The sequence below is a fragment of the Emydura macquarii genome, unplaced genomic scaffold (genome assembly GCF_026122565.2).
Source record: "Emydura macquarii macquarii isolate MOO-44397 ecotype Brisbane River unplaced genomic scaffold, CSIRO-AGI_Emac_v2 contig_2897, whole genome shotgun sequence".
Lineage (NCBI taxonomy): Eukaryota > Metazoa > Chordata > Testudines > Chelidae > Emydura > Emydura macquarii.
Window position 1 is genome coordinate 27915765 of NW_027133034.1, and position 15449 is coordinate 27931213.

General features: G+C 38.2%; 1 protein-coding gene across 1 annotated transcript in view; it reads left to right on the forward strand.

Moving 5' to 3' along the window:
- Positions 1 to 15449, forward strand: part of EPB41L4A (erythrocyte membrane protein band 4.1 like 4A) — a 209401-nt gene that overhangs the window by 160271 nt on the left and 33681 nt on the right. Inside the window, exons 17-18 of the mRNA XM_067568812.1 lie at positions 2078 to 2125; positions 6738 to 6815. Coding sequence (XP_067424913.1) covers positions 2078 to 2125; positions 6738 to 6815 — 126 coding nt within the window. The remainder of the gene's footprint in view (positions 1 to 2077; positions 2126 to 6737; positions 6816 to 15449) is intronic.

Genomic DNA, 15449 nt, shown 5'->3' on the forward strand with positions numbered 1-15449 from the left:
TTGAGTAACTTAGACCACTACAATAAAACAATATGGGGTGCAATTCTGTGTTGTGCCTTTTAGAAACAAAACCTAGAACTTGCAATCTAGGGAGAACTGGGGCTAACATAGCCGCAATCCTGGGCTGGCCAGGGACTGGAAAGACCCCCAGTATACTTTAGGACCCCTTGGTCATGTAAGATCTGTGAGCCACAGCACTTCTGGAATCTCCAGAATCACTTTGCAGCCCTGCCCCTGACACCCTTAGCACTATCCTCAGCATGCCTTCTACCACAGGGCTTGCAAGAGAGTCCTCAGAGAACAGCCTTACAGATGAGGGAATCCTCTCCCAGATGGATTATGGAATTTTTAGGATCATTTATGCTGCTGCTGTAGCCCTTTTAATCAGCATGAATGGGTGAGCCAGTGATGAGGATCTCACCCATTACATTTGCCTGATAGCCTCATGCTAGACCCCGTGGGCCAGATCCTCAGCTGTTATAAACCTGCATAGCTCTGCTGAAGTCATTGAATTGTGTTGGTTGTCACCTGCTGGTTATCTGGCCCTTGTAAGAGTTACTTGAAATGTATTTTATTTTCCCGAGACCATTATTCTGATTGTTTAATTTTAGCCATCAAAGCGCTCATTGGGATCAGCTTAAAAAAAAACCAGACATGAATTTGGCTGTGCAGTGTATAACACTGTATACCATGAAAAGTATAACATTTGTGTGCCATGCAATAAGAGACTTTTTTGAGATGCGTAGCATATATCATCTGGGATTGGCGTCTGCAGTATCTACAATATTGACAGGTGGTCATGCCAATAACATGTTTTCTCTTGGGCAACAGAATTATAGAAATGTTTTTCAAAGTCTTATCTTATACATGAGATTGTGGACACAGACAAAACTGAATAGATGCTAACCTAATTATGTCTTGCTGAGTCTTGAATTTCATTAATGCTCTTTGTTTTTTCATTAGCTTTATAACAAAATAATTGTGGTGTTTGTGTGCTATTTACTAGCATTGGTAGAAAAAAGTCAGACTTTACTATACTGAATGTACTCTATTGGCTAATTTGCAGAGCTCTACCCTGCTCCTACTGAAGTCAATAAGAGCTTTCTCATTGACTTTAGAGGGAACTGTAGCAATCCGTCAGTGCATAGTTAAAGATGACCTGCAAAGTACAAGGAAAAAAAGAAAGTGTGTCAATATTTTGCTTTATACTGATGTATAAAGAAGACCTAAAAGATCTGTTATTTTGTCAATAATTAAAAATTCATGATTTGTCTGCTTTGAAAGACTCGCTGATGACTGGAGAACTAGTAAACCCAACATCACAAGAATTGGGAGGGGAAGGGATCTTTAGTCAGTTGCTTATAACTCTTCAGATTTGAGCCTCAGCAGCTGCAGATCAGCTTAGCTCCATCAACTTCACTGATTCACACCAGGATCTGGCCCCAGTTGTCTTGTTTGTTTTTAACACCTGTTTAACTTCAGTGACTTGTGGAAAAGGGACCTCCTTGGTAAAGATCAAACACCGTATCCCCTCATTAGTTAAGGTGTGAGAATTCAGAATATACATTCTTGGGTCCAATTAAACCAGGGAGAACCCAGCTTGACATTCCTCATATTTCTAATATAAAAAACAAAGAAGAAAAAAATCAGCCTGTAATCCCTTCTGTATACATCCTACAGGAGCAAAAATGGGCACAAGATCAATGAAAAAATCTTTTTGGGGGTCACTTTTAAAGGAATACTGTTAAACTCAATAGAATCACAACCTGATCAGTCTGCTTTTTCCTTCTGTTTATTTGCAAAGTCCTTTTAATTCATTCTAGCTATTTTTTAAAGTCCTTCCATACTCTTTAAAAAAAATGAATTTCAGATCTCTCAAACAACTCACCAATGTTCCTTGAGTATCAGGTTGTTTTAAAAATGATATAAAAATACTTTGATCCTTCAAGCACTTTACAAACATCAACTATTTTCTATCTGAAGGCTTTGTTGGAGAATGGGAGTGCCTTAGTATATTAATAGTAGACTTCAAGTGGCCCATTCATTTACAACTTCCTTAATTATCTTTATGTCATAGGAAAGCCCAGAACAGTGGTGAAGATTCAGATCTGAAGCAAAGGAGAAGGTAAATTTCTTTGACAAGGAGAGGCTGGAAAGAGAATGTTGGAGAATTTTGTATTTATGTCTCAGTAGAGATAATTTACATTCTAATACAAACAACAAAATGGTCGCATACACAATGTTCTTTAATTACAATATTTTAATAACCTACAATAGCACAAAACTGTCTATATTTTACTTATCCATCTGTCTAAATTGCCTCATTTAGAGCTATGTATTAGTTTTTTTCACTGGATCATTTAAAAACTTGTAGAATCCCACTCATGTAAAATTGTGTAAGTACCCTTTGCTAAAAGCTTCATAGTATGACCTCAGTTACTGCCTGTAGACTCACCACGGCGAAACTCGCTGAAAGCTACTATACCGCCTGGTGAAAATTTACTAATGAGTTACGTATACTTGAAAGTTATTTTGGATCAACTTGAGGTTTTCAGGATAAATTGCATTGCCTCCAAGTACATGTTTTTGTTTTGAATTATTTAGTGTCTCAACCTACTTTAAGTAATTTTGGAAGCAAGTTTACCAATATTCAGAATGAGTTTTCCCACAAGTTAGGTGTGAACACATTCCCATTTCAGTTCAACTGTTCATCTCCCACTACCATCCCATATGACTTTGCTGCTCACCTGGGTCAGCCTGTCTGTTTGCCTGCATGCTCTCTCCTGTTTTGAAATACTTTTAAAATACATCAGAAGCAGGAAGCCTGTCAAAAAATCACTGGGGCCACTGGAAGGTCATGGTGCTAAAGGAGCATTCAAAGAAGACATGGCACTTGCAGAGAAGCTGACTGAATTCTTTGCATTGGTCTTCACTGCAGAGGATATGAGGGAGATTCCCACCCTGAGTCATTCTTTTTAGGTGACAGATTTGAGGTGTCAGTAGAAAGGAACTTTGGGAACAAACTGATAAATAAAAAAAGTAATAGGTCACCAGGACCAGATGGTATTCAACCCCGAGTTCTGGAGGAACTCAGATATGAAGTTGCAGAACTACTGTGGTATGTAACTATCACTTAAATCAGTCTGTGTACCAGATGACTAGAGGATAGCTAATCTGATGCCAATTTTTTAAAAAGGCTCCAGAGGCAATCCTGGCAACAACAGGCCGGTAAGCCTAACTTTAGTATCAGGTAAATTGGATGAAACTATAGTAAAGAACAGGATTATCAGACACATAGATGAACATGACATGTTGGAGAAGGGTCAACATGGCTGATGTAAAGGGGAATGAGGCCTTACCAATCTCTTAGAATTCTTTGAGGGTGTGCATGTGGACAAGGGTGATCAAGTTGGTACAGTGTACTTGAACTTTCAGAAAACCTTTCACAAAGTCCCTCACCAAAGGCTCTTAACTAAAATAAGCACTCATTGGATAAGAGGAAACATCCTCTCATGGATCAGTAACTGCTTAAAAAATAGGAAACAAAAGGTTGGAATAAATGGTCAGTTTTCATAATGGAGAGAGGTAAATGTGAGTCTGGGAAGGATCTGTAATGGGACCAGAGCTGTTCAACATATTCATAAATGATCTGGAAAAGTGATTAGTGAGGTGGCAAAATTTGCAGATGATACAAAATTACTCAAGATAATTAAATCCAAAAATGATTGCAAAGAGTTACAAAGGGATCCCACAAAATTGGGTGATGGGTCAAGAAAATGGCAGATGAAATTCAGTATTGATAAATGCAAAGTAATGCACATTGGAAAACATAATCCTAACTATACATACAAAATGATGGGTCTAAACTAGCTGTTACCACTCAAGAAAGAGATCTTGGAGTCATTGTAGATAGTTCTCTGAAAACATCTGCTCAACGTGCAGCAGCAGTTAAAAAAGCTAACTGAATGTTAGAAACCATTAGGAAAGGGATAGATAATAAGACAGAAAATATTGTAATGCAGCTCTGTAAATCCAAGGTACGCCCACACCTTGAATACGGCGTGCAGTTCTGGTTGCCGCATCTCAAAAAATATGTATTAGAATTGAAAAAGTTACAGAGAAGGGCAACAAAAATGTTTAGGAATATGGAACAGCTTCCATATGGGGAGAGATTAAAAAGACTGTCACTGTTGATCTTAGGATAAATGGTATGGAGAAAATGAATAGGGAAGTGTTAATTATACTTTCACATAATACAAGAACTGGGAGTCACTCAATGAAATTAATAGTCAGCAGGTATAAAACTAACATAAAGTACTTCTTCACAAAATGCACAGTCAACCTGTGGAACTCATTGCCAGGGAATGTTGTGAAGGCCAAAAGTACAACTGAGTTAAAAAAAGAATTACATAAGTTTCTTGAGGATAGGTCCTATTAGCCAAGATGGTCATGGACACATCCCCATGCTCTGGGTGTCCCTAAACTTCTGACTACCAGAAGTTGGGACTGGACGAGAGGAAATAGATCATTCGATAATTGCGCTGTTATGTTCATTCCCTCTGAAGCATCTGGCATTGGTCGCTGTTGGAAGCTGGATTCTGGGCTAGGTGGACAATGGTGTAACCCAGTATGGCCATTCTTATATTCTTTAAGATGTCATGTAATTGGTTGAAATTTTTCATAACAATTTTGCACAAAGCAGCATGAAATCCTTACACAAAGGTACGACATCCGAGCCTCAAAATAGGAGCACAACACATCACTAACCCTGTGTCTGACCGATTGCATCATTCATAAAGGTCACCTCCCTGGCTGTTCATAACATCCAGAAAATCCACCTGTTCCTCCCACCCATTGGTGAGGGCTCTCTTGCTTGCCGTCTCAAATGTTGTACAAAATGCAGCAAGCTCAAGGTATAGTTAAACAACTCCTTTCTCCTATCCAAGTGGCCAGTATAAAGCTTGATAAGCCAGGAAGGAGCTAATTGGCAGAGTCCAGAAGCGGTGGCTCACAGAGAGAAGCTGCTCCAAGAAAAGTTCATGCAGAAGTAACTACTTGGTTTCCTCCTCATGTACCTATATTGCCTGTTTCATTGTAACACCACAGTGTTTCTCTCAAGGCATTCAAAATCATCTTGCTGCAAAACTGTCAATACATATGGATCAGCCAGTTTATATTTGACTGTCAGGATCACAGTGCTCTGCAGTGTTTCCTCCATACTGCTTCATATCAATTTGAAAATGGTGCTAACTCACAAAAATTCAGAAGAATGATGGGATGAAAGGAGAGAAATAATGGAAAATATTTGGTTTGACCCCAAGTCCAGAATTTTAGTGGATTCTGGTAGGTGTCCTACAATGTGCAGTGAGAAGAAGCTCTACAATGCAGAACATTCAATAATTTCTGGATGACTTGGATAATGGATTGGAGAGTATTCTTATAAAATTTGCTGAAGAGACTAAACTGGGAGGGATTGCACACACTTTGGTGGACAGAATTGGAATTTAAAAGGACCTTGACAAATCAGAGAGATTGTCTGAAATCAACAAGATGAAATTCAATAAAAACTAGTACAAAGTATTAAACTTAAGAAGGAAAAATCAAATGCACAGCTACAAAATTGGGAATAATTGGCTAGATGGTAGTACTGTTGAAAAGGATCTAGGGGTTAAAGTGGATCATAAATTCAATATGAATGAAAAATGTAATGCAGTTGCTAAAATGTCATTCTGGGGTGTATTAACTGGAGTGTCGTATGTAAGATGTGGGAGGTATTTTTCCCACTTTACTCAGTAGTGTGAGGCAACAGCTGGAGTAGTGTGTCTGGTTCCGGGTACCACATTTTAGGAAAGATGTGCAAATTAGAGAAAGTCCACAGGAGATCATCAAAAATGAGAGAGGATTTAGAAAACGTGACCTACAAAGAAAGATTAAAAAACTGGGCACGTTTAGTCTTGAGAAAAGAAGACTGAGGAGGGACCTGATAAGTCTTCAGATATGTTAAGGGCTGCTATAAAGAGTCGGGTGATCATTTGATTTCCAGGTCCACTGATGGTAGGACAAGAAGTAAATGACTTAATCTGCAGTAAGGGAAATTTGGGTTAGTTATCTTTCTAACTGTAAAGGTAGTTAAGCACTGGAATAAGTTACCAAGGGCAATTGTGGAATCTCCGTCACTGCAGGTTTTTAAGAACAGGTTGGACAAACACCTGTCAGGGATGGTCTAGGTTTACTTAGTCCTGCCTCAGCACAAGGGGCTGGACTACATGACCCCCTGAGGTTGCTTTCAGCCTTATATGATTCTAAGACTACACAGTGGGCTGTCCATCCTGAATGCTGTGCCCTTATTTTGAAGAAATGCAGTACTGTGTGGACATACCAGTCCAAAAGGAAAGTAACTAAAGCCCAGATAACACAATAGTGTGGATACCTGCTTTCAAAACAGTTGTTTCTGATCATTAATGCAAGAGAACATTCTCTGAAATCACTTTCAAGTGTAGACAAGTCTTTACATTCTCTCTGCACCTCTGCTATTTCTTATTTCCTTCTGGTTGGATATTGTTCACTCAGTGTACAGAACTTTACAGTATTATGCAAATGCTAATAATATGAAACAAATGAACGCAAGCTCTTTATTTTATAAAGTATTAATTGCAAAATGTTACATAGTTAACATAGAGAGTGAACTAATTGATCATTCTTTTTCTTAGTGTCTGATTTACTGTTCTGCTCCCCAGGTCACGATCTCGTTGTAATACCAGCAGTGGTAGTGAGTCAGAAAATTCTAACCGAGAGCATCGGAAGAAGAGAAACAGGTAAACACTGCAGGCATTAAAGAGCAAAACACTATGGTTAATATCTCTCTGTACCAATTCTGCTTTTCTGCTGATCTTTCAATAGACTATATTAATTTGCTCTAGTTTTATACAATCTCACTGAAATGCAGTGTGGCAACTTAAAGCTCAGATTTGCATATAAGTAATTTAATTAGAGAAGCACATATACATGTGTTTATGCAATCAATTCAAGTCCCCATATTAGTCATTGGGGAAGAATTCATTGCTAATGCACCTTACAGTCAACAAAATGGAGAAGTTTACAACAGATTTTCATTATTAATGTATCATGATCAATAAAAATGAACTGTTCTAATGAATATTGACGCATATTATCTCTGGTAGCGCTATGTCTGACATTCACATATACTTGTGAATAGTCAGCATCTCAAAATGTGACTAAAATAGAAGGAAACCAACCCACTCAACCATTCAAAGTACAAAGTCTATATGTAAAATAAAAGTGTGTGTCAAGAGGATGTCATTACTCCAGCACGCTCTGTCAGCAGTTTCTCTTCAGCAGGGAATAGAATTATGTTGTTAGATCTGAAGAACCCTATTTCCATTTCTTCTTACTGCAATCTCCTCTAAAAGAAAACTTAGTTCAACTTTCCCATCACCATCTTGAACCCGAATATTTGTTGGCTCCAGTCAAATCAAATTCCTTACCTGTTACTTGGTTGAGGCTGGTGTGTTCAAATAGAAAGGAGGTTTTACAGTGTTGAGTGCCAAGTATTTTTATCCACATTATTTTTAAAAGTACAGCCTAGAGAAACAAGAAGTGGTAGGCTGAATCTTAATGCCTATGTCTCTTACTGCCATTTGAAGGATGTGACCCCCACTATTTTAGTTACATGGGTTGTTCTTTGTCTTCTAGCAACTGTGTTTGCTTGGATGAGAGGGTTTGACCAGGCAGAGATGAGAGTGCTGAGCTGTTATCTCTGGCCTGGTCTACACTGCCAGCAGCCGTCGACGGGAGATACGCAAGCTACGTAGTGTAGCTTATGTATCTCCTATCGACTTAGTAATGTTCCCTTATCATGTCATCTCTACTGCGCTGCGTCGATGGGAAACACTCTCCGGTTGATGCAGCCTTATTCTTTTCGGGGGAGGCAGGTGTGGATTTATTGCGTCAACTGGAGAGCACTTCCGAGATCGATTGAACGGGTCTCCACAGCCTGCTCAGTCGATCCCATTGCATCGATCCGTGCAGCCCTGGCAGTGTAGACATCAGTTCAAAGAGATTTTACTCTTCTCTTTCCATAGTCTCATGAAAGGTGGAAGATGCACCTCTTTCAGGGGCTTGACTGCATCCAAATAGCTGCTGTTACCTTTTGATTGGTTCAATATTTTGGGACATTGATTGGTTCAACATTTCAACATTGGGATGATTTGGCAGCATTTTCAGCCCATGAATTTACTATCTGCTAATGTGAATTGAGAAGGACTGTAAATCTTCTTCAAGTTATAGTGATGTGGCTTTTGTCTGTGGACATTTTTCAGGACATCTTTAAAGTTAAGAGCTTTAATTCTCTTTTATTCAGTTCTTTTTCCGAGATATCTTTTTAATCCCATCAGGGTTAATAAGAGTTGAAATTCTATTTTCCATATAGAAGGCTTCCAGCTCTTAAAAGCATCTTTTAAAACTTCAATGATTCTTAAAAAGTCTTTAAACTTAAATGTTCACCAAAGAAAGTATTGTCTTTTCTTCTCACCAGTTCTTGGAAAGTTGGTTCTTGTCTTTCTGGGTTTGGAAAGGTATTAGATTAAGCATTGCCAAATAACTAATTCCTCATGGCTATCCCTCTGGAACTTTATACTCAAATGGCTTCTTATATTAGTAACCTGTTATAGCAAGATCACTTGGTTCTGTGTTGGTACACAAAACATCTTAATATAGTACTCACATAGCCATGGTATTGGTGAATTATACATCAGATGGTTCCATTTAGACATAATTATTTTGCAAATGAACATCACGAAAGGAGCTCATAGCATTTTAAGCATTTAAGAATAAACAAAGGTTTTCACCTTTAAGTAGAAAATTTGGGGTTAGAAATAACAAAAACAAATCCCAATTAAACATTTTTTCCTTAAAGTTAAATGAATGAAGGCTTTAGTGTGCTTATAAAAGTAAGCAGTTTCAATAAAAATAGTTCTAGATTTCTTTCTTTGGTTTTAAGAGTAAGGTTTTTTTCCTTGAAGAGAGTAGAGGGGAATCAAGAGGCTTCTAAGTCAGCTTTTGTGGCCTTAATAAACCAGGTGCTGCACATCATTCTCTTTGAGATCCTAGAAGAAGAATATATTCAGATCTGTTAACAAGGGTGAGGAGTCTTGCTCTTTGAGAAGATCCTCCTGTTGATTGGTTGCTTTTTAACTAAATGGTTCCCAAGTTACAATCTACAGGGCTTCATCCACACTTTACCGTTAAAGACTACCAAACACTCTGCAAGGCAAAATCTCAGTGACTCACAGTTCAATATATCTTTCTAATATAAAATAAAACAATATAAAATGTTAAAGCACAATAGAAGATTTAAACCTGCATTCCACAGTTTCTGCCATCAGACCTGGAGGTGATAAGTAGGGATTTGTGGCCAAGGAGATATTCTCTTTGGAGGTTTTTGTTCCTGCCACTTATTGGGAGAAAGCAGAGATTTCTGAAGAGTTTCTTCCTGAACATTTCCTTTAATAAAAATAAGCAACCAAAATCGTATGTGAGCCATAATATTCTTCAAGCATCATGTATATAAAAGTAATTGTAAAGATGTCCTAAAGTTCAGTAATGGCAAAGGCAAATTTGTAATAATCTAACGTTATAATTTTTTTTTACTTTATTGCAAAACTTAATTATGCAAAACCATGCTCTGAAGTGTCCCTAGCCTCTGTTTGCCAGAAGCTGGGAATGGCCAATGGGATGGATCACTTGATGATTACCTGTTCTGTTCATTCCCTCTGAAGCATCTGGCATTGGCCACTGTCGGAAGATAGGATACTGTGCTAGATGGACCGTTGGTCTGACCCAGTATGGCAGTTTTTATGTTCTTATTAATAACCATTTTTGCATCAATATTGAGGTTCATCCCCCACAATACAGTATATGCAGTACATATTTTTCCTCCCTGACTTTGATAGCATTCTTTATTCTTTGAATCACTGTCCTTGTTTATTTTTTCTGGGAACTGAAAGTGGCCCTTTAATCCCTGACTGCTAAGAAGATTCTTTTCTCCACAATGTTCAGCTGTGTCTCTGTATACAGCCAGAATCAACCATAATGAACTGCACTGACCTTATCGTGACTGATCCCTGCGTTGGAGACTAGGGGTCTGATTCTGCCAACCCTTACACAAATGAGTAGTATTTTTTCGTTCAAGTGAGGGTTTATATGATTGGCCCCTAAAACTGTCCACAATTCACTGTGTTTGATTTGCAATATTTTAGCAAAAAATACACAGATTTTCTTGGGAAATGGCCAAACTATTCTGGATCTGCTGATGTCAGCTTTCTTGCTAAGCAGAAAAATTATGCAGTGTCTTGGTAAAAGAGAATGAAGGTTAAAGTAGGTTTGGCTCCACCAGAATTACAGGACTCTTGACAGACACTTCCAGCTTAGTTACTCCTCTCCTCCAGAGGAAGTCTTCTGTCCACCCCATCTGCATCAGCTATGGGCTTCTTTCCATTTCTCAGTTCTTGAGCTTCCTCCCAAGTCACACACCTCAGCCAAGCCTGTGCCAGAAAGAGAATGGCCAGCACTAGCCAGCTGTGCACTGCACCACCACCTGCTGCTTAGCTTGTGAATTAGGACTGATTCCAGACTCCCTGTGACCAAAGGCTTCCTAATTCCAGCTTCAGTCTTGGTATTATAGGTCTAAGAGACTCAAGCCCAAAGGAAATAGAATAATATGTACGGGGGTGTCTGCCTTGTCATTCTGAAAATCCCCAACTCAGAGCTAGTGCCTAGTGAGGTATGTTGTGGCATCATCTTGCCAATGTTCTGACCATAACAGAGTTGGCATTGCACTGCACTACAAGTCCCCTAAATTTCTTGGTTTCTCATACTTCAGGACTATTCTGTTGTGTTTGGGATTCCAGCACTGCTGGAATTTATGTTTCAAAATTATTTGTAGGCACATTAGGTTTTGTAAAATCGTTTTATTTCTAAAAAAAAATGTAAATTGTGCAGCTAAACTGCTTGTCACTGTCAGTTTTTAAGACAATATCTTCAATTTATAGTGAATTGGGTGAGTTTTGTTTTTTATGTGTCTATTTTTATTATTGCTGATAAGCAAAGGTTGATACAACAAAAGATTTATCATGTCAGTAATTTTCCTTTAGGGTAGCCATTTTTATTTACCATTTTAGTAAAATAACTCCCAAAAATGCTGTGAAAGGGGATTTAAAAAATCCCAAGACATGTTTATATTGCATTAACTGAGCAGAACAGTATTACAGTGGAGCCCTGTCTTTTGTCCCAAGGGGAATTGTATAAGTAAAATAATGCTGCTAATGAAAGCTACTAGTGCTCCCCATTATTTCCTATGCAGTGCTATGGGCAATAAGTTGTTTACTAGATATATCAAAGCTCTTGGCAATAATTATTTTATTTATATATATAATATCAAAGCAGTGGTCTTATTCTGTTTGTAAAGCACTGTGTAAATTCATAGCACTATATAAAGTATTTACAGTCGTAATAATCCAGGCATGAATTGCAATAGTTAGAGATGTTAGAAAACTATTGTGGTTTTCCAATATACTAGTAGGAGGAATAGTTGATCCATGAGATTTCTTTAGAGATTACTTAAATCAGAGCAAGGTCTTGTGACATGCTCAGCTAACAATAAACTAGTGTGTATGGAGGATTTGTTTGCTAGTCAAACCATGAAGTTAGGATGAAACACTAAATGGAACTTCAGTGATCACTGGGTATTTAACTTTTTTTAATTTTTTTTTCATTTAGAAGGATGCAATCAGTTTTTTTCCTGTGAAGCTTTGGGCTGAATATGTTGTTGTTCAGGGTGGTCCACTAGCAAATGAAAGAAGTTAGCTAGAGGTCATCTAACACAGAGAAACACTTAGTAAGAAGCTCTTGCAATATAGGGAATGAACTGCAAGACAGTGTGGGTATTGTTTATCATTTTCTTAAGAATAAAAAGAATCTGCTCTTTCATCTAACCCTTCTTCTGTTCAGATTCAAGAGCTAAATATTTCATAGCTGACATATATTTTCATAATATTTTACAATTTCAGGACTGGATGGCATATAGGAATGTTAATCATATTGATTCCAGCCCAGATCAAAAGTCATTACCAATCTGACAGCTACTTGGTAACACATATGAAATGAGCAGTTGGTCTTAGTTTTGTTCCCTGTGGCCAGGTGCAGGGAAAACACTAACTATAGTCAGTTGCCACCCTTCTAAGCAGTTTCAGCAAGTATTCAAAAATATGGAATGGATATGGACGTTGAATCTTTTTACTGTATCTTCTTACTAGCAAAGGTAATTCAGCCCGAACAGGATTAAAGTAGTAGGATGACATGGGGAAATTTGTGCTGCCACTGCCCAGGCTGTATCTGTTTTGTTCATTTTCCAGTGTTGTGGATCATACACATTGCAGAAATGAGCACTAAATTGTACTCTTTTTGGTCTTGGTAAAATGAATCTGCTTTCAGAGGACTCTAATTCTGGTCGTAGAATAGAAGGATACAATATTTACAAGTATCAGGTGAAACCAAATCTAGCATAGGTATGCAAAGAAAAATCAAGAGTAAATTTGAGGCCTTGTAAAAACAGTGAAAATGGTAAAGGTTTGGATTAAGAGAAGAACAAAAGTTAAGCATTCTTAATAAGGTCATTCGATTTCAATACAACTTGTATATATTTTATTCTGAGGCAAAATTATGTAAGTAAATTATGGGAAAAAACTATTCTGAATATATTTAAATAATAAAATATGCATGCCCTGTATTTTCATGCTGTGGTCAAAAGAAAATTCATTAAGTTATTAGGTATTATGTATAGAACCATTGCCTTCTAGTTGGTTATATTAATAGAAAATTGATCCATGTCTCTAGAATATAGCACAAAAAGTATTAAGAAGATATATTCTCAAATATGTTTGAAATGGAACTTCAGAAGTTAGATAAGCCTTCATAATTCTTAAGGTGTTCACCTAAGAGCATATATCATCTGCATAAATATAGTTTGCCATCATATCACCTCTACAGGCTCCATGTCACTTGTCATGGAAAAAAATCTGAAAGCCAACGTGAATGATTGCAGTCTTGCTGTTTTCCATTTCATCATCACATGCAATTTCTTTATAGATAATGCCCAATTTTTCTGTCTGGAAGCTATTTACTTCAAGTGGATTTAAAAAAAAAATGTTTTTTAAACAGTATTAATAATAGGGGACCAGATCAATTCCTTCCACAAGGGGAAAAAAGGTGAAAGGAGCTGAGAGAGAGGGAAGTTATAATGGAGCTAGGTAAATAGTAGAGCTGGTCAAAATGTTTCCATCAGCATGGTTTTTCGATGGAAAATTGGGTTTGAGACTTAATGAATATTTTATTAAAATTATCTGCTTTTGATGGAAAATTTCATTTTTTGTCAAAATATTTTGATTAAAAGCCAAAAGATTTTAGCCAAAAGTGGGAGTTATAGTGTCTCATGGGAGTTGTAATTTGCTCTGTCCCTGTGCTTTTTGTGTGTATTTTCTCAAAGTATGGTGTTACCATGGTGACCCTCCACATACGTAAATGTGAGTCACGGCCTGCCGCATACAACCTGGTAGAGCTTCCCAGCTGGACACTCATCCAGCTGCTGTGTTTGTGTCCCACCTCACTGAGACCCTTGCTCTTAAGCTTCTCTTAGTCAGAGTAGGCTACAGCACTGGCTTTTTCTTTGGTGTCTCTGCCACGTTTGCAAGGCACAGATTCTCTGTTACTGCTTCACGAAATGGGACCACCTGACCCAGTTACCCTATGTTGCCAGTACAAGTGCCCCCTTTCCCTCCAATAGCTTCAGCACATCCTGTCCCAGAGTTCCAGTCTTGTGGGTGGTCTGGGTTTAGAGTTTACCTCTTCAAGCACATGTGACAGTGAAGTACACAGATTTAGGCTATGTCTGCACTACAGCCTGTGTCAGCAAAACTTATGTTGCTCAGGGGGGTGAATATTCTACCCCCCTGAGTGACATAAGTTATACCAACATAAGCACTCAGGTGCACAGCGCTATGTCGGAAGGAGAGCTGCTCCACTCGCGGAGGTGGTTTTTTATGCCAACAGGAGAGAGCTCTTCCGTCAGCATAGAGCGTCTTCACCAGCTGTATCAGTACAACTGCGCCACTACAGCGCTACGTATAGACGTGGCCTTTGTAAGGTTTTCCACAAACCAATCACTCTTTTCTTTAGCTAGCACAAAAAAATACAGATTTAGTCAAAACAATAAAAACACCCGTATACCCTTCCCTGCTTCAGTTTCTACACAAAGAATTCCGGAGCATTCTTTGGGCTTTGTTCAGAGTCCTCCGGGGTGTCTGGGATCTCCTTCCTGCACATGGCTTCTTTTTCTAATCTTGGATTCTGTCTGTCTGTCTCTCTCTCTCTCTGACCCCTGCAGTCATAGCCCTTCCACACTCTCTCTCTAAAATGATCAGTGAGAGAGATCCTCTTGTTTATAACCTCCAGCCACTTTTGTCAGGTGACTCCCTGATTGGCCTCATCAGAGATCTCTCACCAGATGATCCATTGCCTAGTAACCTCTACCCTGGAGTTCAGACTTGAAAAACTGGTTTATCCTGTGCAGTAACTATCTCTTTGTCCAAGAGTGCTCCATTTGAATGGATGATCATTACAGTTTAATGACTATTGCTAGCCCTGTGCCAGGTGGAAGAATTTCTCTTGTGGGTTTTAACTCAATATGGAGGCAAAAAAGACAGCGGGGAAGGCAAACAAGCTCCATGTTCAAAATGCAATTGACAGTCTGACACAGATACACAGAGAGTTCCCAATATCAACCAGAATTCATGAGCTTTACATAGATTCCCCAAATGGTCACAGTTCCATAACCACATATAATCAGAATCCTGCAGAGATATAACACTGTTGTTTTTAGTTTGCTGATACTGCTTGTTTTGTTAGCTGCTTTGGTACTTTATATATTGAGATTTTCAATATTATATTTGCGGCAGATTAAACAGATTAGTAAACATGATGGTTATTGTTGGGTGAAACTGTGTTACAGCAATGGTAGGAAAGGAGACAGAGAAGAACTATAAAGTGTTCAGAGATAAATTACTGCATGCCCAAGGATTTGCTCACCATCCGGAAATAGGTATATTAGAATTTTTAAAAGGCCAATATATATTAATTAGGATATGCAAAAATAATAAAGGTTAACAAGGATGCATACAAGGAAGAAAGTGGGAGTAGAGAGAGACTGGCAAGCAGAATGCCAACTGAGGGTAATAACATGTAAAAATTATAAAAAGCAAAAATAGAGAATGAGAAAACTGCAGAAGAGGGGAACATGAGACATCTTTCAAGTACATGTGGAGCAAGAAATCATTGCAGTTGACAATGGCACTTCTAAGAACTGGTAAGGGTAATTT